Source organism: Chiroxiphia lanceolata, chromosome 8 (assembly GCF_009829145.1).
Source record: "Chiroxiphia lanceolata isolate bChiLan1 chromosome 8, bChiLan1.pri, whole genome shotgun sequence".
In the NCBI taxonomy this organism is placed as follows: domain Eukaryota; kingdom Metazoa; phylum Chordata; class Aves; order Passeriformes; family Pipridae; genus Chiroxiphia; species Chiroxiphia lanceolata.
The window spans coordinates 8,857,239-8,881,969 of record NC_045644.1 but is presented as its reverse complement, the minus strand read 5'-3'; the positions used below and the strand labels follow the sequence as shown (position 1 = coordinate 8,881,969).

At 37.1% G+C, this 24,731-nt stretch overlaps 2 protein-coding genes across 2 annotated transcripts in view; one reads left to right on the top strand and one right to left on the bottom strand.

The window, feature by feature from the left end:
• The window catches only part of HABP2 (hyaluronan binding protein 2), a 32,993-nt gene extending 26,213 nt beyond the window's left edge, over nt 1–6,780 (top strand). Inside the window, exon 14 of the mRNA XM_032694573.1 lies at nt 6,590–6,780. The gene's annotated coding sequence lies outside the window, so the exon portion shown is untranslated. The remainder of the gene's footprint in view (nt 1–6,589) is intronic.
• NRAP (nebulin related anchoring protein) overlaps nt 1–24,731 on the bottom strand; it is a 50,477-nt gene that overhangs the window by 3,669 nt on the left and 22,077 nt on the right. The window contains exons 18-38 of the mRNA XM_032694569.1: nt 24,404–24,505; nt 23,700–23,897; nt 23,373–23,477; nt 21,026–21,124; nt 19,416–19,520; nt 18,838–18,945; nt 17,904–18,215; nt 16,774–16,878; nt 14,607–14,705; nt 12,688–12,792; nt 12,189–12,296; nt 11,624–11,737; nt 10,077–10,274; nt 8,054–8,158; nt 6,951–7,049; nt 6,052–6,156; nt 5,582–5,689; nt 3,661–3,972; nt 1,965–2,069; nt 1,214–1,312; nt 992–1,096 (exon numbers count right to left, since the gene is read on the bottom strand). Coding sequence (XP_032550460.1) covers nt 992–1,096; nt 1,214–1,312; nt 1,965–2,069; nt 3,661–3,972; nt 5,582–5,689; nt 6,052–6,156; nt 6,951–7,049; nt 8,054–8,158; nt 10,077–10,274; nt 11,624–11,737; nt 12,189–12,296; nt 12,688–12,792; nt 14,607–14,705; nt 16,774–16,878; nt 17,904–18,215; nt 18,838–18,945; nt 19,416–19,520; nt 21,026–21,124; nt 23,373–23,477; nt 23,700–23,897; nt 24,404–24,505 — 2,796 coding nt within the window. The remainder of the gene's footprint in view (nt 1–991; nt 1,097–1,213; nt 1,313–1,964; nt 2,070–3,660; nt 3,973–5,581; nt 5,690–6,051; nt 6,157–6,950; nt 7,050–8,053; nt 8,159–10,076; nt 10,275–11,623; nt 11,738–12,188; nt 12,297–12,687; nt 12,793–14,606; nt 14,706–16,773; nt 16,879–17,903; nt 18,216–18,837; nt 18,946–19,415; nt 19,521–21,025; nt 21,125–23,372; nt 23,478–23,699; nt 23,898–24,403; nt 24,506–24,731) is intronic.

The following is a 24,731-nucleotide window of genomic DNA, read 5'->3' as shown; positions in this document are numbered from 1 at the left end:
CTTCCATTAGTAGCTTTCTTAAAATAGCTTCAGGTCTGCAGGTCCTGCTACATGGTCATGGTATCTTAGCTGACACTTTTGTCTGTCCCTTTGTGATTTTATTCCTTTGCTTTCTGCAAATCTTTGATTCATCCTTTCTGGATTTTGTGACCATATGAAAACAAGCACAAAATCCACTCCACATTTAAAAAGATAACCTTCTGTTTCACTGGTGAAGTAGTGCTAGGTGGTGTTAAATTTGAAGATACGTTGAGATGCTAGAAATCCTGCAAGACAGCCTAGATAGAAGCAATGCAAGCATCACTGTACATCCCACTAACAGCCTGACCTTTCATTTGTGTGCAGTCTTTGCACACAATATTTGCCTTTTTACCCTCTCCTATATCACTTCAAAAACTGTGAGTCCTACTTGTTTCTTTCACCTGTATAGCATCTATCACCAAATAAACTTCTTACAAACTAAGCTCATTCTGACCCTACAGGTAAAGACAACAGCTATTTAATCAGGGAACAGGACATCAGGAATAGACTGAGTTCCTCTGTATGAGATAATGGAAACAAATTCTCTTTACACCAACTCCACTCACGGATTCAGTTACATCCATATTGATGACAACTATGACTATGTTCAACACAGTGATGCAGCTTCAGAAAAGCAGATTATATAGTCAAGGAAAGAGGATTCTTCCTCCTTCCTCACCCAAACATAAGCAAAAATATTTTAATTTGTAATTAACCATAACTATACTGAAGGTCTGAAATCCTTAATAATAGCTTACTGCCCTGGAAAGCTAAATGAATTCTCAAAAGAAAAATGAACAGACTTTTCCTGATTCCTCCAGCCCAAAACTACAAACAGGTTGGCTGTTCACAGCCTCTGGCCTTCTTTAGATTTGCTCAGGCTCAGAGAACCCGGCTTCTACATACATAAAGGTTTTTATTCCTGAGCAAGCTTACCAAGTGACCTCCTCAAAGGAAAAGGTTTACTTACATCACTGATTTGAAGTGCATTCTGTCGGGCTCGGATAAAATCTGGATGATCAGGAGGCAGAGTGTACCTGTGCCTGTCTTCAGAGCCTCCAGCCTTGTACAGTCTCTGTGGGGTCAAAATCATTGAATAAAACTGATACTGGAAGCAATGTCAAGATCACTTCTTTTATGCATTATAGTACAACAAAAGTTAAGATCACTTTTACATTAAAATGAAACCTACATCATTGCACTGGAGGTAGCTGGTTTTGGCATGAATCAAATTTGGAGAGTCAACCACGGCAGTGAACTTCAAACTTTCTGGCTTCTGACGGTACTTTATCTGAGAGGTGGAGGAGGAAACAAACACAAACAAAGGAAAAAAAACACGAGATGTTTCTGTTAATGCTATATGACAATTCTGAGTCACTTTCTTGACACTTTCTTGAAGCTACTGTTCTGCTTAAGTCTCAGTTGCTCTTTCAGCTAGGGACTGGGGATGCCTCTGTATCATTCCTGTGGTGCCCAGGCACCAAACTTCTTTTTGTGTGTATGTGCAAGAAGGACTTCCCACTGAAAACTCACATGCAAAAAGCTTTTGAACACTACACTTTTGACAGCTCATAATTTTTCTCCATTAATACATGATACTGAGCAGGCAAATGCCCTTTCAGTGTGGTTGTCAGTGCTGTAACTTTCTATATAACTTCCATAACCACCTGCTTAGAATTTCATAATGGAGTTTACTGCATTTATTTATTGCTACATGTTTTGCTTATACTCTTGTGTTTCATTTGGAATGGAAAATATTCAGCAGGTGTCACACAGTGGACTTGCGTCTCCCGTGCTGCTTCTTGGTAACTTACACCTTGTATAAACAGGCTCCCACATCAAAAGGAAATGATAAGCTACATTCGTAAGTGTCATGTAACGAGGAGTCTTGATGGTAAACAATTCCTACAGACTTGCTATCCCATGAAAGATTTATCAGTTACCTCGCTGATGAGCTCTCCAGCCTTCTTTACACTTTCTATCTGAGGAGATCTCAGAGCCATCCAACCAACTCCTTTCATGAAGTTCAGGTCTGATTTATAGCGAAGCTGTTAAAAATGAAAATCGTTAACTATCAGTTTTGAATCCACAGCTATTAAGGTTTTTTAAAAAAACTCCCTGATTCATATTCACATTTTGAGGTTTTTCATTTGCCATGCACATATCAGATCGTAAAGCCAAACTGTTTGCATTTGCTCATTCCACCAGGAATTAAATAATGTATCATATGCAAGTTACAAGAGAAGGCCCCATGAGTGAATTAGTATGACTCAAAGCAGTAAGTAATAACCTGTTTGTACTGGGCGTAAAAGAACCTCTTTTGAAATAATTTTCTGAGGTGAGTTCAAGTCAGGAATACTAATTATTTTATCTGGTTCATGCTTCCTCATTAACCCCATTTCTAGGAGGACACATTACTACTTCTCTACTCACATTAAAGTCTTGCTTTTACCTCCTAATCTAGTAAAGAAAATCAGGTAGACCCAATAAAAAGTGGAAGTCAGTAAAGTACCCACAATCCCAACAATCCTGACTTCACTTCAAAGTGATGGTGGCTCATTGTGTGACTTTAATCCAATCATCCATTTTTTCAGGTTTTTTCTCCCCTATATGTAAAACGACATGACAACCAACTCACTCATGTATGTAGAACATTACTTTACTAGATAGTGAGGGTATCAGACAAAATCATCTTCATATTTCACTGGATTCCTAACCTGGGGGCTCTAAAGGCAAAGAGCCAAGTGCTGAGGTTCTTACTTATCTCTTATCCTGTCCCTCTGTAGGCAAGGTCTGAAATATGTGCTGTTAGGGTCCAAGGACTAGTTCCCTGGAAATGCCACTTGCATATCATGTGAGCCCCCACCACATGTCAGTAAATAGTAAAATATCCTGCCTTCCTGGATCTAACTACCTGCATGCCATCTGTGAACCATTACAGGAGAAGGCAGGAATGAGAGTTGGAAAAACAAAGAACTACATTTAGCAATAGCTTTTGTACCATCCAAAGAGTATCCCAAAAATTCTGGCAATGAAAAGTACATTTGGTATACCAGATAGCAGGTACACTGAGTAAGAAGGTTACAACATCCCCAGTGCTTTGAAGGCGAATTGAGTATGGATGTGGCCCATGCTGAGATTTCATCACTTTTGTCATTAAAGTTTGTCTCAACTTACATTTTTGTGTGAGCAACTTCTGCAAACACATCTGGGGAACTGGCTATTTGATATGACCACTTTGGTTTGAAAAATTACCTTCTTAATATCTCTTCTTATGTATTTCAAATCAGCATTTAACCTCCTGCTCAAAGAGTTCTGCATGCAGAACGGTGACCATCAAACACCTGACTGGCTGTGATCCAAACAGCTGAAAGACAATTGTGTTTATCCCTCAGCTCTAGAATAAGTAACATGGACCACTGTGATTTTCCATCAGGTTCATAACATGAGAACCTCTGATTCACATATATTCCATGTGTGAGGAGCAATAAGAAATCTTGCTGCTGCACATACATAAATTTACAAACAGTCTTTCTAAAAACACCTCCCGATGTCAATACACAATTTGTGCCAGTCACTCAAAGCTTTGGTATATTTTTGCTAAATTCAATTTACTGTTAACAGAAAGAAAGACTTTACCTCACTCTGTAGCATGTGGGCTCTTTTGGCCCACTTCATTTTCATGTCTTCTGGGAGTGCTGTAAATTCATGCAGTCTCTTCCTGTAATCTTGATCACTCACTAAGGCCTGGGCTTTCCTGGCATGGACAAGATTCACCATATCCATGGGTAGATGATACTGAGACCACACTTCTTGGGATCCCTTCTTATACTCTTGTTCACTCTGCAATTTGGCAGCATGCAAGCAATGCAGCAACCTGGTGTCATCCAGAACACTTCTGGCACCGATATGTTTTCCTCTCTCCATCACGAAGTCGTGTTTATATTTGTACTAAAAATAAAAAAAATAAGGCAAAAGTGAAAATATGTCAAACTTAGACTGGATACTCTAGCTGACTAACTTAAGTCACTGAAACATCTATGTTTTCTGTAAAACCAGTCAAGGTACATAGCACAAGAAAGCAACTGTTTGAATATCGCATTGATCTCAAATTTAAATACCACAGTAGTTGCAACATTAAAGTTAAGCACATCTCAATACATTTTCTGAATATGCCCAAAGCATTGATCATATTTAACCTCAAATCATGTACTTTTATTATGTCTCTGAGAATTTTATTCCCATCACTAGGGATGAGAACATAAGAGAAACAAACAAAAGACCGAAGGAAAAAAATCTACACAAAAGCAAAACACTGTGCACTCTGTAGCCTTCAGATTTGCAAATACCACCCAGCTATTTTAAAGAGTAAATTCAGTTTTCATGGAAAGAGTAAGAACCAGCAACCCCTCATTCTCATCTTAGCTGGGACTATGACTCTCTCTATGATCTTGCATTTATCCTCTCTGTGAAATAGTGATGATGATGATAATGCTTATTTATATAGCATCAACAGGGTGCTTAGAACTTTAAAGGGAAGGCCTGGGCCCTGAAGAGTTCATAATGTAGTTGAAATGGGATAATAACACTTATCTACCACACAAGAGAGTTGTGGGGATTAAATTACAGCAGCTAATGTTTATAAAGTGCTTCCAAGATGAAGGGCCAAATTCAGATTTGTTGTAAGTGGATGTAATTCTATTATGGACTTGTACCCTCTAGAGCAGATCTGAAGCTGTAACCAAAAGCACTCTGTAAAATATGGTTAAGTAAACATTATAAATAAGAGCTAGAAATGGTTGCTTAATAAAACAAACACATGTGAAATATATTCATATTTAATCATATTAGATATAAAATATGCCACTAAATACTACACAAAATGAGGAATTTTTTTATTAAATTTAACTTCGTCATCAGCTTTTCATAGAATTTATTAAATTTCTCGTGAAGAAGAGGTGAACTTAGGGTTTCTGAGAAATGGATACCACCATGTCTGAGTGTTTTGTAAACAACAATCCAAAAGATAGGATATTTTTGAAGATAAGATGATTTGTTTCCTCTATTTCAGAACTTAAGGATACATATTTACAGGAACTTCCACTGATTTCTACTTCCTAACTAGAGAGGTAACTCCTGATTTTCAGAGATTAAAAGAAGCCTCAGCTTTTTCTGACTTCATTTCAATTTGGAATAACTAAGCCAAAAGTCAGCTCAAAACAGAATGGACAGAGTTAGTGGGCACTTTATCATATGAGGAGTTGAAAGCCTGAAAAGGAACAGATTCCTTATTTTTTCTGTTTGCAAATACTGTAATTCATTAGCTATTTCCCACTGGAAGATGTTTAACCTGGCTTGGTTCCCGATTAGCAGCGATTCTTCCTCTTCCTTTTTTTTCTAATTCACACAAAGAATCTCATTCATAAGTAATATATTCTGTCCCACACTTGTCTCACATGGTTATGGAGTTGCTTTAATTCAGTAAAATCTGCTTTAGACATTGTTTTACATGAAGTTAACAGAAATTAGGCAAGAAGGGAGGTTGAATCATTCAACTCACATCACTGGCAATTTCTCTGGAGGCCCTGGCAGTCTGGAATGGGAGTGCTTCCATTGTCAGCTTGTAGCCTTGAGCACGTAGATTATGCCAAGATTCTCTGTATTTTGCCTAAAGTAGAAAAGGCACATGTAGACTGCTGTTCCACTTTTAAATGCACAAAGGAACAAACAAAGGAACCCTCTTTCATTTGTTATTCTGTGTTACAGTCTCATTCTTTATAATCAAAGGATTTTTTTAAACTATCTTTGGGAAATCCTACTAACTCAGACAAAACATGTCTCATTCTTTATGTAGATTTAATTTACTCACAATCGCATATGTTCTAATTGAGATAAATATCATTATAATCAAATCAGGGAAAGTATAGATAGAAAAGACCTAAAATGTTCTCTACTTATCCATCTTCTTTGCCACTGCATAGTTCATATTTCATCCTAGGTAACTATAAGAAATACAGGACAAATTCTCACATCACTGAGGTTGGCTGCATTTATTCTTGCCCGTGTAAACTCAGGCAGACCCAGTGTTGGTGTATAGTGATGCTGAATGTCCTCTCCTGCTGCTTTATACAGGCGCTAGGAAAGAGATCAAAAACACAATTGCAGTTAATTTTCTCTGTTGTTTCAATAATATAAGAGCAGTGCTTAAGCTGTTAATGATTATGACAACTATAGTCAGCCATCATTAAAAACAGCTAAGATTTTACCGTTGCAGTTGCAAAGTTTTTCTTGGGCATAAAGATGTGGGGCTTTTGCTGGGCATAAAACCCATTTATGTTAATTTTTATAAATATATTATGATGATGCCAACCCACTGCATTCTTATCCCCTTGCATTCTTATGTTCCCAGCAGGCCAAAAGTAGACCCAAGAATGTTAAGAGCATCATGAATGTGTGTTAAATAAAAGGGCAGCTGTTTCTGGTAGACTGGCTGTATTTTCTAGTTTGAATTTTTTCCTCATATATGATTTTGATAATTTTTCTATGAGTTTTCTCTTGTTTTTTGCAGAATTTAGAAAAGTGATTCTTTATTACGCAATCCTCAAAAGTGGACCACACTATGCAAATGAGCTCCCTCGAGAACACCTCATAGTCCTGATTTTTGAGTCTGTTTCATGCAAAAAACTTGATAATGGGACTCTATTGCATAGATACTATTTAAGCTTTTTCAAAGAGATTGAACTGAAAATGTATTAAATGTTTGGAAATAATAAAATGTGATCTAACTGTGAAAAAGCACAGACAAGTAATGCTTGCTTTTGTTTGATGCATTTTGCTTTCAGAACAGGGTTGTCTCTTTCCCACTTCTCCATCCCCAGCTTGCTGCATTTTGAAAAGCATATTTTCTGATTCACGTTAGGAGAGCCTACCTCATTAGCAATCATATTGCTGAATTTTGCATGAAGGAGGCCAGGAGAGTCTGTCACCGATGTGTACTTGAAGGAATGTGGCTGCTGACGATATTTACTCTGAGTTCACACACAAAGAAAAATGAACAGAATAACTAAATTGTCTTGTCAGACAAGGGACTTTTTCCAATACCAGTGGTCTAATACTACTTCTTGTGCTTAAAACTCTAGTTTGTTTGTTAATCCTTAGACTAATTTACTTTTTGCTATTCTGAATTTGGTGCATTCAAGTCTCATAGGGGAAATGAAAAGTAAATAAGGAATAAGATGTAAAAAAGAAAAAAATAATGCTGCTGTGCTAAATATGCTGAAAACAGTAATGAGGTTATTTCATCCCTTGGTGTCATTAACCTGGGCTAGTGGAATTACAGTAAAGGCAATCTAACCCAGAGAAAGAAGGAAATGCATAAGCCCACTGAACTTTTTTGTAAGAAAATCAGGGTTTCACCTGGCCTGTGGTCCTATGTAAGAACCATTAACAAAACAACTGCAAGCAGTGATCTTCACTAGAAGAAAACTCCTATTTTTTCTCATTTCACATCTATGTGAACATGGGCAAAAGATCCAAGATTTGAAACTAGGAGACACTATACAAAGAGAACATGACAGAGGAAATAAAAGAAAAACAATAACACACAAAAACAGCAAGTGAAAAACAGATTAAGATTGTAAAGCAGGAGCAGAGCTGAGGACAGTGGAATATACTGGGTAGTCCACAGCACAGTCTAATTTTGGAGAAACAATACAAGGCAGTTATTATAGATACGCACAGCCTCATGTTTAGTCAAAAAAGTGCATTTTAATTCTAAAATAAATAACATAAAATAACTACCTCCTGGGTCTGAAACACAGGAGAAAAGATTTGCAAAAAAAGTTAGCAAAGTTTGCAAAGCCTTGAACTCCATCAGGTTCACCCGTTTGCAGTTAGGACACAAATGGAATGATCAAAGTAAGGGGAGGGAATCTTGCATTATCCAGTGAGCCACTTTGCCAGCCCAGTTTAATAGAAAGACATCTGGCAAACTCTTGTTCATAGTGGAGAAATCAAAACCCTCTTTTGTTACCTCACTGATGAGTTCAGAAGCTTTCTTCTTTCCTTCAATCTCTAGAGCCCCTGGAGTAATACATCCGACTCCTCGCATAAAGTTCATGTCAGAGCGGTATAAATTCTAAGGAAAACCAAGCAGAAGTAATTACAGGTTTTCATTTGAGGTGCCCTATATTTATTCACCCAAAAATACACAATAACCATATTCAAACAAATCCATTAAAATTAGTATCTACCACAGAGAGTTCATATGCATTACCCTACAATCTTGTGTTTATGTATGTTGGTGTGCACACAGCTCTGACAGATCTACAGTAGAGATGCAAGATTCTGAGGACTACTGAGTCTCAGTAACATATAAATAGTATATATATATAGTATATACTCTATATAGGAGATATATAGTATAAAAATAATACTTCAACTCCTAGCTTCCATTTGTAACCTTTAAAAAACCTTTTCTAGGTACAGGAATCTTTTTCATATATAATATGTGAATCACAGCTAGATATTATTTATTTATAAATATATCTATCAAATAAGACCAGTTTATAAAAGTGTAAGAAAATATATTTAAATAAAAGCTATTAACTTTTAAATAAGAGAAACTACAGACAAAATAGCCTTGATTTTTTAATGGTTCGGAATGGTCATAATATAAGTAATGAACACTAAGGAAAATTGCACTAAGCCACTGTACAATCTTTGTTAAAATATTTTCCAGACCAACAAATCTAGCAGTGACTCACTGTAAATATTAATTTTTCAAAAGTTATAAATCAGTTACTGATACATACATTAAAACAACATTATTTGATTTGATAACAAGAAGGAGGAGGAGGAAGATCATCTTATTTTCTGCTTCAAAAGATCTGTAAAGACCAAATAACTAGTAAAGAGCAGATTTGCCTACTTGATGGATATGTAGAAACTGCTACTGCTTACTGAGGGCAGAACCAGCTTTAGTTAATGAGGTGTTTTGGTTCAGTCAACCACTTATAATGGAAATAGACTATGCCTTTATTTTATTTAGCTGCCTAGGAGAATAGAACTACTTCCTATTCCATCCAGGTCTGTCCAGTGCTAATCCTTAGACTCAAAGGCACCATGATGCTGTTTATGGGAAATATCCTTTGTGAATAAGAAGGAAAAGAGAGCACAAAGCTAGAGCGTGGACCTCACCTCTTGTCAGCTATTAGCACCAGCTGGTAAGAGAGTAAATTCTGCAACTCTAAAATGTGTTGCTGCCAATTAGCATTTCATACTCAACTCAAAGACAGGCATGGATGGAAACCTTCCTCAGAATCTCTGATTACATGTGTTTTCACCCAAGTTAGGGCAGCACAACTGGCAGCTGATATTTACACTTGTTTGAACACAGTCTGCCCTCTTTAAGTCTGTCGGCTGAAAGTGCTAAACTGATACACAATAGCATGTTCTGCCCAGACAAGTTTTTAAGATATATCCCCTTCTGAGGTCTCCAGAGACAATGTGATCTATGAAAAGGCCTTTGCTCATGGCTCTGCTTATTAATTCATAAGGCAATATCCAGCTAATTTTACTAAGACTACATAGGGAGTTAAGTTCATACTTCTTAGAATTTCAATGAATATGTCTTGGGCCAGAGTTTGTAAGTCTCTTACAAATCAGATTTTTAACAACAGGCATCTTTCTTGTGGGAGCACACATGAATTTCACCCAGATGAAAACTAAGTTGTAAAATACCAGTTGGTAAACACTTTGCATTGTTAACAAGACCTTAAAAAGAGCATTTCACCAACAGGGCAATCACTCTCACTTGCAAACACTCTTCTACGAATCATCAAAGACTACTATACTTTATCTCTCAGTATAGTGTGATCACACATACTGTACAACTGCCTAATAAGACAAATGTCTCGTTCCTATATGTAATCAAGGGAGAACAGCCATTGTTTATCTCTCAGCTGCTGCTCAAACACATGTTGTCAGCTGTCATGATTTGGAACAGAACTGTCTCGCATCAGAACCAAGCGGGAAATATCACTTTTTGCAATTACCTCACTCTGTAGTTTGTAGGCATTCTTGGCACACCTCAACCTCACATCATCAGTCAAAGAGGTGTACTGGTGTAGCAGTTGCCTGTATTCTTGTTCACTGACCAAAGACTGGGCCTTCTTGGCATGTACCAAGTTTATCATATCCAGTGGCAGGTGGAAGTGAGACTTTGTATCCTCAAAACCTTGCTTATATTTTACCTATTAAATTAAAAACAGACCACATAGATATCTCAACATGATAAAGAGAATTCAGGTTTTGATCAGAAGAGACATTCTCCATATTTCCTCCATTTTCAAGTATAAATTATTCTTTTTAAAAGTAAGTTCCCTAACTTGTTTAACTATACTGTGAAAGATCAACAGTTATAATTAGAATATGTGGCAGCCTATTCTTCATCACAAAAGTAGCTATCTACATTATATTCAATTAAGCTGAGATTTTTTTTTTTTTTGTTAAAACTGGATACATCAAATCTATAGAATTAACCAAATTGGTGAATGAAGTCTTAATTCACTTCATTTCTAGAAAGTACAAAAAAAAGAGGAAGGTACTGTCCGAAGATAACATACAAACAGCCTTACTTATATTAGAATTAGTACAAATCCTCACTCAAAATATTTGTTGATTTGGCCAGTTTCATTTCACTCTTTTAAATGTAATTTTTAGTGGTGGGGTTTTTTTTCACTTATTGTCTCTGTCCAGGAAAAGAAAGGCATAGAAATCTTCAAAGAACTTTTTTCACATGACATTTCTCTATTAGATTATGCAAATTCAAGATGTTCAAGCTGTTCATTGGAATAATGAACATACAGAGTTATTGATGATCATCAAACTGACTTAAAGTAACCTGACAGACGGATGAATTCTTCAGACACTTACTGTTACCTGTGTGTCTAAGCATACCATCACACAAAAAAGACTGCCAGTACAAGACCAACACTTCTGAAAACCATGAACACACTCCCATATATCCTTCTGGATCAAGCCACAGTGTTCAAAATGCACTGAACAGTTGCAATTCTTATAGACAATGAACAAATGATGTGACTCTTAGTGTATCTCAAGACCAAGTAGAAACCATTCCCCAACCAAAAAAGTCCAATTTGATGTTTCATAAATTCATTCAACCTTTGGTCTTTCAGGAAAACAGTAAATTGAAAATAAACACTGAAAAACTTTGTATCTCTACCAAATTCAATTTACTTCTGTACAAAGACCACTGCTAATTCCCAAATAGACCTGCCTCTGAGTGGTAGCTTTACAGAGTAAAATATTCTGCGCTAGGAAACAGTGGCATGCAGCAGGGGGTAGTGCAAGAACACAGCCTTTTTTTATTGTCAAATTATTGTTACTCCAAATGACATAAAAGAATGGCAAGAATATCATGATTATATTAAAATATCTGGAAAGTGGAAGAGAAAGCCCTAAGTTTTAAATAAGTAGATAGTCCACAGCTAGTCCACAGCTAAATGCATCTTCCATGAGGAACTACTTACAGTTAGGAAATCAATTAAAAAAATGCCCCCATCTCATTTCTCCTACTTACATCACTCTGCAGAGATGTTGCATGGACTGAATGAGCAATATGAATATCACCATCCAGGCCACATGAGCCAGCCATCTGTCCTTTCATTTTCTGAAATGCCTCTTTATACTTGTGCTAAAAAGGAAATAAGAATACAAATGTGGATAGGAGTGAAGAGAAGCATTAGTCTGATTGTTGAAACCTGAATAAAAAAGCACTATGGACAATAAATTCTGATGATACTCATTGTGATAACAAATCTGAATCAATCTTTAGCAGATGCTCAGAAGACCTCACCTGACAGCTCCTGAACAATCTCTGTGACCACCCAGTCACTACAGCAGGTAAACTGGTCAGCTTTGCTAATGGATGTTTGCTTTCACAAACCTTCCTTTGCTTAGTTACCAATAACACTTCATTATGGCTGTGCCTCCAAAAGCACAACTAACTAGTCCGAGGCCAGATGTCTCCCAGATGTAGAGTTGGCTGGACATGCTGCTTCCATCAAGAGTCACTCGACAGAGCAGATACAGTCTGGAATGACTGACATATCCTACTGGACAACATCAGCAATAAGTTCACATACATCGCTTATGATTTCACCCGAAGCCTTTGCTGCCTGGAAGGGGATGGCATCTAGTTTCAGTTGATAACCACCATCTTTCATCTTTCCCCAGGACTCCTTGTAACGAATCTAGGAAATATGGAACAGGAATAAAGCAGAGTTGCTGTTCAGAGGGTTGACAGTGCAGCATTACTGAGATCCTAGAAATGTTATTACATTAGTTTCATTCTATTCTAAAGCAAAGGCTTAAAGTAAACAAAACTATCAATGCACAACAGGAATTATCACATGACAAATATCCATTATGAAAATATATTTGTTTGTTCATTCTTAATCTTTCTAATGTAGGAGAAGTTTGATAAGAAATTTGATTTCCCATATTACTTCAGAAATATTTAGACCACGGAATGATCAAATACAAGGGAAAGGAAAGGAAAGAAATTTACTTTGATTTCCTGTGTAGGACAAACAGCAAAGCGCTATCAACCTTCCTTTAAAATATTAAAACTTAGATTTATACCTCACTGATATTCATAGCATTTAATTTGGCCTGAAGGATTTCAGGAAGATCTGTCGTTGGTGTATACTGATGCTTTATACTCTCTGCATGCTCCTTGTACAGCCTCTGCAAATAGAGATGAATTTCAGTAGCAAGTACTAACTACACATTCAATCATTACTTACACTAAAACATTAACAGATAGGTTAATGAAAAGCAAACACTACAGAAAAGTGACAGTAGCATTAATAAATACAGGCAGTTGTATCAGTCAAAATGTACTCAAAAAGCTTTGGGAGTCTGATACACCTATCAGCTAGAGTATGCTAGAGAGGAACTCCTTCTAGTTTTGAGCATGTAAGACAAGGTATATGAAAATTGAGATATTTGAATATTAATTTGATAAGACTTCCAACATATGTGAGTAGGGAGAAGAAGAATAAACAGCAATTATTAAGGATGTGCAGCCATGAGTGGCCCACCAATGCTCTGAAATTCCACAGAAGAGAGAGTTGAAGTTCCCCAAACACATCTCTCCAATGTTTTTTTTTTTAGCAGATGAATGTGATGGTAATTATCTGTGTAATTACCCCAAATTTATTCCAAAGCTAGTTGCAAGGGGGTGTTCAATTGGCAATGGCAAGAGATCTAAAAAACATCAAAAGGTGACTGATCCCATAATAAAAGAAGTGTATGTCTCAGACCTCTAAGGCTATTTGTATCAACCTTTGCAGGAACAATATAGGGCTGGCCCAGGACTATCTAACTTTCAGATGTCTGCAGACAGATGAGTTCTGTGCAATTAACTGGATCTTTGCCTGCAATGACTATGCAGAGTTCTCATCTTTCATATTAATTTTTCCTAGCTTAGTTTCTTCTTACATTGACACCATAACTTTCAGATGAGTACAGACAGACACCGTTTTTTTGGCCTTAGATATGACCTCTGTCTTGACCACCTGACTTGCCTTGCCCAAGCTATTATTTCTGCAGAAGAGTTTGAGACACTCTAGATTAGAATGAAGCATTTCACCCTGCTGCCACTTTTTTAGCAACTGGGCCCACTTGTATTGCAGCTCCTTAAGAGGAAAACTAATAAGAACTCGACATGTGAAGAAGTAGAGCACCAGACTGATTTTGACTGAGGCTCAGTGGAACAAAATGACTTATATTTATCCTGTCTGAGATGTAAGCCTTTTGGATCTTATTAATTAAACCAAAGGCACAGACACTATAAGTATTACAATAGCATATGTTTTACACAAAGTCTTTCATCTTCTCCTTCACTTTAAAAATATCTGTTTTCACAATAAAACATCCTCTCATGTTTGAAACTTGTCTTTTTTGAGTGACTTTTGCTTATTATTCACTTCTGCATTATCCCAGTTAAGTCTACAATATTTTTAAATCGCTCTTCTATTAAAAATAAACATGTTTAAACACCAAACAGCCTCAATTCTTTCTTTAAGGTTTCCCCTCCTGGATTTCTCTCTCAGCAGGATGACAGCTTGAAATAATTTATTTTTTCTTCCTTGTCATGCTGCCTTACATTTTGTTTCTGAAGAATATGCAGAAACTAAAATTTGAAAGATTTGTTTGAAAAGGGGAAAGAACCCCAAATGTGTTCTTCCTCAATGAATCTCAAAAGGCCAGAAGTCTCTGAAGGTCAAAGGTCAGTCTTACTCCTAAGTTTTGCTTCAGAAAAAGAATTGGACAGAAAGCTATCTCTATTTGAAAATCCCATTCACTTCAGTGGGATGACTTCCCATTCCAAGTTAGAAACATGCTCTTTGTGGGATGCACCACACCAGAACACAAAAGTTTCATGGTTCCCAAGGATAATCTCAGAGAAAGAAAGAGAGAGAAAGCCAGTGCTTCAATCAGGTCGTTCAAAGAGGATACCACTCTTATAATCATAATGTATATACATTATAACTTACATCCACAGCCTGGTTATAACTAATTCTAGCCTGGATCATCTCAGGAGTGTCTTTAATACTGGTAAACTTCAAAGCATATGGATGCTGACGGTACTTCTTCTGTTGAGCAGAAAAAGATCAAAGCTGTGAATTTTGTGCTGCTCTTTCATGCTATTTGAAAGAGAAAAATCATAGGTTGCTGGAGATTAGAGTGAATTTGTGAACATAATTATTATTCCTCTTTCCTCATCTTTATGTCCTAGGTACTTTCAGATTAATATTTGTTTCAATTTAACAATAACCTTTTGCCAATTAATATTGAAGTATTTCTCTCTAAATATAAGGAAAACATTTCAAAATCAGATTCTGCCTACCCAAATACTCCAGAACCTAGGATTTTAAAATATTATTAGATTAGTTCAAATAGAGTATGACTGATTATATTTTTCATCCATACCTTCTTTAAGCAAGAAATTATATACAATTGAAGTGTGTTAATAATGTCAACTATTTAACTTACCGTTTGGTGATTTAGGTTTCCTTCTAAGACCTACATCAAATCTGTGCAGCCATTGGCACTGTACCTTATTGTTATGGCATATCTTCTAGATAATGATATTAACTTTTCTTGCTGTAAAGGACTTTTTTTATATATATATATACATAATTAAGACTAAGGCTGTTCAATCGCCAAATGACATTTTTTTCACATGACCAGGTCACTAACAGTTTCCCTTCCTGCAGGAGTTTCCTTAAACACATCAATACTCTTATAACTTCTCCAAATAGCACATACTAAATATTCCAAATGCCTGTGATGAACTCATGGTATGTCGTTTTCCTTTAAACTGAGCTGTGATCTACAGAAGTTTACTTGAGGCAACATCTTGACCCTTCAGTGACTCAAAATACTAATGTAAAACACATAAACACTTTTAAGGTATTATAAGCTTATAAGCAATGTTTTGGTTTGAGAAAGAAATCCCTTTAAAAGGAGCAGTAAGTGTAACTGGGGACAAAAGTGGTTTATGCTTTGTCTTGATTAGATTTAGAGACGAAGCAGAGTTGACCAGAATATCTCTACATAAAATTCCTAAAAATTGTATTCTGGCAATTGCCTTCTAGCAGTTTTAGGAGTGTGTATGTAAGAAAGGACGTGGCTCATAGCAACCCAACATTGTTTAACACTCACAAAAAGGTCAAGATGAACAACTCAGCAGGTGAAATTTCTACTCAGCAGTTTTCACTACTATAACATCAAAATAGAATACGTATCCAGATTCACTGTTACTGTTCCAGCCAGCATTACTGTACTAGCTTTTATGAAGTTGCCTTGCTTTACACTACCTGAGGATCTCATTTATTTTGTGTAAAAAAATCATCCTTCTTCACTACAGATGATTACATGGGGGAAAAGTAGTGTTAGCAATCAGTCAGTTGTGAAAGGATGACTATTTTTCTGAGACAGGGTACCCTGTTATGCTGTTCTGTTATGGTTATGCTGTTCTTCTCACTCAAATGGACGGATGATTCCTGCATCATGGATATCTAAAAATCACAGGATTCAGTCTCCTATGGCAACAGATTTGGCCAGTAGGACTCCCTGCGAAATAACAGAATATTTTAACCATTTCCACCAAAATTTCATTTGAAGGCCTCATGGGATGGGCACTAAGGATTCTAGACTTTGCCTTCTCCTGTAAGTGATAATGGTTATAGGGAGAAATAAGAATAAAAACTACTTGGGCTGATAGGTTGCTACAGACAGAGACATCTATTTGAATTTCAATAGCTAACATGAATATATATGGAAAAGGAGCAAGAAGGATCATGTATCTCTTACAAAAGAAGGTTCTGGGTCCAGTGACTCCATCTTTTCATCATCTCTCCTGTTTTGCTTCATTAAAAAGGTAGGCTAGTGGGTAGCAATTGAGCACTGTTTGATTGCCATTATTATTCATAATATCATTTGTCACCTACGTTGTTTTTGCAAAGGCTATATGGACTCCTACTGCTATGTGTTTGGTATCTAGTTTCCCTCTAATTACCAGTCCTATCCCTGGTTTTGAGGCCTTTCATGTGGTACGCCTTTTTCTTTCCCCTTTGAGTGGAAATTATTTTAATTTTATACAGACATTTTGCACGCATTATGCAGCAAATTCTGATACATGCTGTCATGAAATCTCACCTCACTAATGAGTTCTCCTGCCTTCTTAGCCTGCTCCACATTTAATGACCCAGTGGCTATCCATCCTGCTCCTTTCATCCAGTTCAAATCTGCTCTGTATCGGTTCTGACAAAGAAAAAAAAAAATCCTATTGTTGATGTTCATACACTTAAAATGCCATTAAAAGATTCAGACATCTCAGGAACAACAACCAAGTCAAATTAGCACCTGGTTTTGTTTTGTTCACTACTGTTTTAAGGAAAGCAAAAAAAATACAGAATGAAATAAAAGTATCAGGACTCACCAACACTTGCAAAGTAATTTTTAGAAGTAGTCTACACCTTACTGTCGCTTGCAATTTTTACTCTAACTTCAGTTTTATAGTAAAGAGAGCATTGCTTAAAAGATAATTCAAGATTTGCAATTACAAGAAAATGATCCTTAGCATTTCCCAAACCCTACCATTTTCTTTTACTGGAGGGAAAGCATTTTGTTTTGTTTGGTTTTCCATGTGTCTTTAAGGAGGAAGAGTACAGGAGTACTTCTCACTTTCCTCACAAAATCTCTCCTACCAACAGTACTGAACTTCAAAAGCTTGACTGTAAGTCTGGTTTCTCAAAGGTGTCAAAAGGGTTTCAGCAGCCATACCTCAACAAGACCTGTACACATTTCTATCTCAGTCTTGAAAAGTTCTGACTTAAAACCTCAGAATGGAAAATCTAACATAGTAACTGTTTACAGTATCACATAGTTCATCTGATGGTTACAGCTGAACATGTTGTCTCTATATGGAATTTTATCACCAATTTTATCACTATACATTATTTAACTGCCCTGCACATTAGGAAAAAAAAATAAATGTACATCACATATGAATCCTAGTGTGTTATTAACATTTGAAGTAGGTTTTGAAGAAGCCATGCTCATAAACAGAATCATAACTCTCCTCAAAGACACTGTACAATTTAAATATATGTCTTGAGAAAATAAGTGGTTACTGTTTTAATATTAACTGTTCAATAGCTGAAAAATTAGGTACATGAACATGTCATGGTATTAAAACCATAAATGCCTGAAGAAATTCAGCCCTAACTGGGGCTGAGAGTGGGCTGAATGAAAGGGTATTGAAAGACATCAAGCTCTGGACTTACATCACTTTGCAATCCATAGGCCCACTTTGCCCACGCCACTTTCCTGTCAGTAGGCAGGACTGTGTAGTGATGGAGGGATGTCTTGTATCCTCTGTCTGTGGCCAAATTCTGAGCCTTTTTGGCATGGACAAGGTTAACCATATCCATGGAGACCTGGAACTTATTCTTTGTGTCCTCAAAGGCCTTCTTGTACTCCAGATCACTCTGCAACTTTGACATTTGCAGGGAATGAGCCATCTTCGAATCTTCCTCCACAGCTTTTACTCCAATGAGCTTACCCTTCATCTTCTCATACCCTTCTTTATATATAATCTGTGAAGAAAAATAGAGACTGAGAGTAAACTATCTAAGCTGCCAAACTGACAGCTCTACCGGTGTAAAACAATAGTCTGTCACTGTTATGACACACTGGGTCCTCGATAAAGTAAGTAAGAAGATCATTTGCAAAGGAGAACTGGAATACCTTAGAAATTAGTGTCTATAAAGAATAAACCCTTTCTCAATAATAATACGTTCACAAAAAGCTGTAAGAAATCTTTTCTTTTTGGTTCTCTTTAGGAAAAACAACATTCTTCAAGCTCTGAGGTCAGAAGGCTCTTGCAGGAATTTTCTGGCCAGGCACAGACATATTAAGTTATGATGTTTCACAGGAGATTTCTGCTTCATTTTGAGTTCTAAAATTCACCCTCGGGTCAAAATGAGAATAGGAAAACATAGTCAGCATGTGGGGAAAAGCTCTGAATTGCTCAGAGCAAGCCTTCTGACTAATTATGGAATGCCAATCACCCAGACAACTCCTCCATTGCTCCTTAGCATGAATCGAGTGAGGGTGGCTCAGGGCACTGAGACATATGTGACAGATCCCCAACACTAGCAGCAACCAGGACTGTCAGCTGTCCTAAGAATAAAGAAGGATGATGGACTCCATACTCACATCACTTGCCAGATCCCTCTTTGCCTTCGCTGTCAAGAATGACAAAGCATCCAGACGAAGCACAAATCCTTTTTCCTTCTGCTTCTCCCAGCTACTCTTGTAGAGTTTCTAAAGAGTTGACAATAACACAGTCTCTTTATTACTATAAAGATATTCTATTTGTTCTATATTCACAGTGAAAGGTCTCAAGTAGTATGAGTCCCTCATACATTCCATGCCCATCAACCATATGACTAGGGATCAGATCCTGGTGTCTCCACTTACATACTGTAACTGTGGATACTATGGTTACTGTAACCCCATTATCTCACTGGTTCCAGTGAAATGTCAATGTGCCACTTCTCTGGAAGCATGTGAAAAATGCACAGCTTCAAACTCTAAAAGTGGCAAGTCTTCAGAACAGCAGATGTGACTGGTATTTACTAAGAGCGAGTAATTAAATTTAGATATAAAGTTATTACATCTAAAACACGTGGGCCTTCTCAGAGAAAGAACCTTTTACCTACAGAACAAATATTTCAACAGCAGCTGTAACTATTCACAGGAGTGAAGGAATCCAAATCTCTCTTACACAGTACCTCACTGATATTGGCAGCATTTGCTTTGGCCCGTATGAAGACAGGGTCATCTTTGCTGATGGTGTACTGATGAAGAAACTGCTCTTTTCCTGACCTGTAGGCAACCTGTCCACAGAAAGCAAAGCATGGTCAGCAAGCAGTAGTCCACATTTAATGTTGAAGGAAGACTAATTAAAACACCCCAAATATTCAGAGATTTTTTAGGGTTAATTTATTTGGTTATTCTTTAACGTCTTGAATTATTTTTTTTAATCAAATATTAATTTAAAAGCTGACCTAAAGAGTCAGGTTGACCGAACTACTCATGGTTAAATTTCAGGGAAACTGGAAGAAGATACCTAACTTAGCTGGCTGTAAAGCTGGCAGTAATTTATACTCTGTATGAAATGTATGCAAGAGCATATTTCATCCAATGTTAAACTGCAGCTACTTTTTTAAGTACAATTAAAGTCTTTAATAGGACACAGAAACAGAATTTTAGGCATGAAATGAAGAATACTAAGCAATTGAATCTGCAGAGAACATTTGTGACCTAAATGTAATTGCTAACATAATACTCCAGTGAGGACGACTGTTCCAACTTTGAATGAAAATATCAAGGACCTTTTATGATCCAAGTAGCAATCATCTCCATCTCCAATCATCTCGCAGGGCTATGGCAACAGAGAAATGAATTGCTCTGTTTTAGCATACAAAGCTGTTGGAGGAGCTGTTGAAAAACTATGAAAAGATGTCCCATTTCACAGAGTATTACATTTCTTACATCTCACAGAAAAGGAAAAAAAAAAGTCCCTACTATAAACCTCTAAATCCGTGGTTACTATTCTGACTTCAAAACACGTACAGAAAGGTAGCATGTCCAGTACACAGGAGATAAGTAACAGGAGTCAGGAGACCGGTGCTCTCCTCTGATCCAGTCTGGTGTCATATTTGACACAACGTTCATTCAAGGAAGTGCCAGGTTTTTATTGACACAGAGGAGTCAAAAAAGGAAAATAATAACAGCTGAAGAATGAGTGGTCTAACAGGGCTGATACAACTTTAAGTAGTCTGACAGGGCCCTCAGTGGAGAGGAACACAGAACCTGGGATGGATGTATATCAGTTCCTGTGCTAATGTCTACTGTCAGCTGGGAACACTGTGTTTTCCCTCCATCTTCCTTCCTTGCTTTAATACCCCATGGATAACAAATTTTTGTGCAGATGACATTAATGACTCTGGAATACTCAGGTATCCTGTCAAGAATACATTTAAGCCATACTTGAATCCAGTCTGCACCACCCACAAGTTTGTCACCAAGACTGTCTGTAGAGATATCCCCTCCTTTTCTGGTCTCATTTATGAGAAGCCTCTGTTTCCATTCTGATTGGTGTTTGGTTTTTGTCATTGTTGCTCTAGTTCAAAGAATTCCATGAGAGTATTAAATATAAACAATAAATATCAATATTAATAATATTAATAAATATTAGAAATAAATCTAAAGAAATTTTAGACATTGAAAGGCTTCGTGACTGGGTTCTCTTCCATCATCACTTTGGTGTACCTATGTCAGGAATGGCCACATTATGAGTAAACTACTTGCAAAGAGACAAATTCAGTTAAGGACTCACATCACTTTGAAGTTCCTGGCTTTTCTTGGCATGCTTGATCTGAGAACTGTCAGCCACACTGGTGAACTTCAGAGCATCAGCTTTCTGCCTGTACTTTTTCTGCAGTAAATTAAAGCAAGTTACATACAATTTTCTGCACTCCTTGCCCTCCCCCCAGAATGTAGCACTTTCAAAAAGTACATGACTTATAGAGCCAAAAGTACCCTGTAAATTCAGAAGATATTTGTAGCACAGGTGTCAACAAAATAAGCTGCCAAATACTACCCAGTGCTGGTATTTTGAGGTGAGAAGGGTAGTACAAGAGCATGCAAAATGCATTGTTGCTGACACTCCAAGCATGGATACTCTTTGGTGCCAGATGTACTATCTACATATCTTATAAGACCTAGGTTGCACACCAGTCAATGACTGGGGTTCACAAACTGGGTATGGTTAAGTCAGGACCCAAGAGAGCTCATAAGCCACATAGTCTGTATTAGTATCTCATTTTCTTCCATGAGGCTTCCCAAGCATGTGCATGTGTGGTTCAAATCACTGAACATATGCTACTGAGATATTTTTAAATTATTAAGATAACAATTAAATTAGAGTAAGCAATTTCAGTGTCCTGAAAGTAATTTGAATTCAAAATCTTCCCCATCATGTCACAGTTCTTTTCAAAGCAGAGCTCAGCATAGACACTGCAGTCAAGCCTTTCTGTGGCCAACAGCTACGAGAGGCCTCCTCAAGGCTCAAGTCTTGGCTATGGGAAAAAACATTTTCCTTTATTCTTCTTCTGGTACCAGCACTTATATAAAATCTATTTCAATGGACAAATGTGCATAGAGACTAAGAGTTTTAGTTTGGTGAGACTAACCTTACTTTTATTCCTTTTTAATTTTTGTTTTACATCTGAAACATACCAAAGGGAACAGAAAACTTCAATAGACTTCATCAGGATTTAGATCAAACCTGTTTGTAACCAATGTCTTTGCCTCAGCCTTCTGCATCACTCGTGAGAGTGGAATAAGCATTTCTTTCTCTTTGTCATAGCACAAGGAAATGCAGCACTGTATTTCATGATAGGGGAGACCAAGCAAACACTTTTTGTATACTTTAGGCAAATTCTTATTCTAACCATGAAGTGGGGCATTTCATCTAGAAAGGTTTTAAATGCATTTTTTTTTCATTATTCGGCATTTCAGGAGAGAAATTCTTCTGTTTGAACTGATGGGTGAACAGATCAGTTTACACTGTGTCTCTGCTAGGGGAACACAAAACAGAAGTTAAAAAAGCATGCAGCACTTCAAAGAGGTGCTCATAGCTTTATTTTGGGAACCTGGAAGGGAGGGAGGCAGATTAAAACCAGCATGTTTTGTCACATTGCATGGAACACAGTGTAGTGACATTCTGCAAAGAAATGACAAAATGCCAGGCTTTGTATGGCAGTAGAGATCTCTCAAATAATATCCACCAGTCTCCAGTTTAAGTGACTGTCAGCCATCTCTTGGCCTTACACAGCACTGGAATGTAAAGGCAGATCATTATGGATTAATATTTGTGGAAGTGATTATTACTACTGCACCCCCCAGCAGCAGATGTCAGTCTGTCCCTCGCAAGGCACCAGATCTGAGAGTAGCTGCTCTTCTTTTGTTTCCAATTTTTTTTTCCTCTTGCAGAAGTAGTGAGAGGATGTCAGAGACCCAAGGTATCAGAGTGTGATCCCCAGTAACTAACTGGCTTCTGTTTCTTCTTCCAGAACTAAGAGGTATTTCATCCTTCTTGTCAAACTTCCTCTAATTTATTCTTCTCTCTGTCCTCTATTTTTCCTGGCACTAGTGAGACAACTCAACCATAGCTAAGCAGCTGAGGAAGTATACTTCCATAAGGTTAATGGCAGTGCAAAACCATAAATTAATCAAGAGAATGTAATGAAAATCAGCAAAAGCTGAAGCTGCCACTGAAGTCACAGCCCTTACTTGCTAAAGAGTAAGGAAATTTTCAAGCACGGCTAACAAATATCTAATTTTTCCAATATTACTCCTTAAAACCTCTCTCTGTGTTCTTCATGTAGCATGTGCCATAGGAAATTCAATGCTGTTCTGCTCCAAGCATGGGTGAGTGAAAAGAGGTGGAAGCGCAACTATGGGGACTTCTGCCTCACAAATTGATGCACTAATCATGTAATAGGAAAACATAATTTTAATCTTTAATCGAAGAACTCCTAAATGATAGAATAACTAAATTATGTTCAACAGTTTTACCATCAGATATTCCTTATTAGGAATTCCTTACCTATTCCATGTACTGTAGTGGTATGAATGTGCCTAAACCTTAGAACAGGCAGAATCCTGAGCATTTTGCTTACCTCACTGACCAAATCTCCTGCCTTTTTGGCTTGTTGTATGTTAAGACTTCCTTCTGTGATACACCCAGCTCCTTTCATCCACATCAGATCTGCCCTATATTGAAGCTGCAGGGGAAAATTACATTTATTGGCACAAGGTCCACAGGTATAATATTTCCAAGTGAACATGTGCAACCTTTCCAGTTTCAAAGACATTGCAAAGACATTTTAAAAAGTCACAGTACAATTAGACAGCGTTGATACGAAATGAGAACTAACATGAAATGGAAAAATTCTATAAGCTCTCTTACTGTTTGTAACATTTAAACTGAGTGTACATCATCTTACATCACTCTGGAGATCATAAGCCTTCTTTGCCCATTTAGTCTTCATATCCTCTGGAAGCACTGTGTACTCATGGAGTCTCTTTCTGTAATCTAAGTCACTAGCAAGTGCCTGAGCCTTCTTAGCATGTCTCAGGTTTATCATATCCATAGGTAGATGGAAATGGGCCTTACTCGCCTCAAAACCTTTTTTGTAGGCAATCTAGAAATAGAAGGAATGAAAATAAGTTGTTTGTATCAGTAAATTGCAAAGCTGTCTTAAATCACCACTCTTGTTTGGGTCCTTGCGCAAATTAAGAAAAAAAAAACAAACACATGTAGAAATCAGCTCCTATAAGGGACAAACCAGATGCCAGCATGAATTTTCTCTATCACATTACGTCCTACTTTTAAACATACCTTTCTTGACTTGAAAGTTCTATGTAGAAATGTTAATATTGTGGTTTTAATGAGATTTCTTTTTATATTGAGGTTTTAATGGGGTATTATTTTCCTACCCCAAAATAAGGACACCATAACCCAAAATGTCTTATGAGAACACATATACTATGCAGTCACTGCAGATTAACAGAGGGAGAAAGGAAACCAATTTTGTTAAATGCTTCCAACAATTTCTTACAGTGAAAGCAGTAACAGTGGCAGCTGCATATTGCTGCTGAAAGATTCATAATTATGAAAAACACCTTTGGAGTAAGAGGAATAATTTACCTCACTAAACATCTTGGCCACCTGCAGAGAGTGCAAAAGCCTTGAATCTTTGGTTCCAATTGCTTTTCCTTTTGTTTTTTCATATTCTTCTTTATATTTAATCTGTGAAAAAAATAGTTCAAGTCAAAGGACATTTCCTATTACTCGAAAGATAAGCAATATATTTTTCAATAATGATTTGGATGGTAAAAATTTAGAAGGGCTTAATCTGATTCTCACTTTGACACTTCAGATTTCCTAGATTTTCTCAGAAATTCCAGAGGTACGAAGCTGGTCTCATTTAAGAGGTGTTTAACCTCATTCTTTAAGGCTCAGTTCTCTGAGGAGG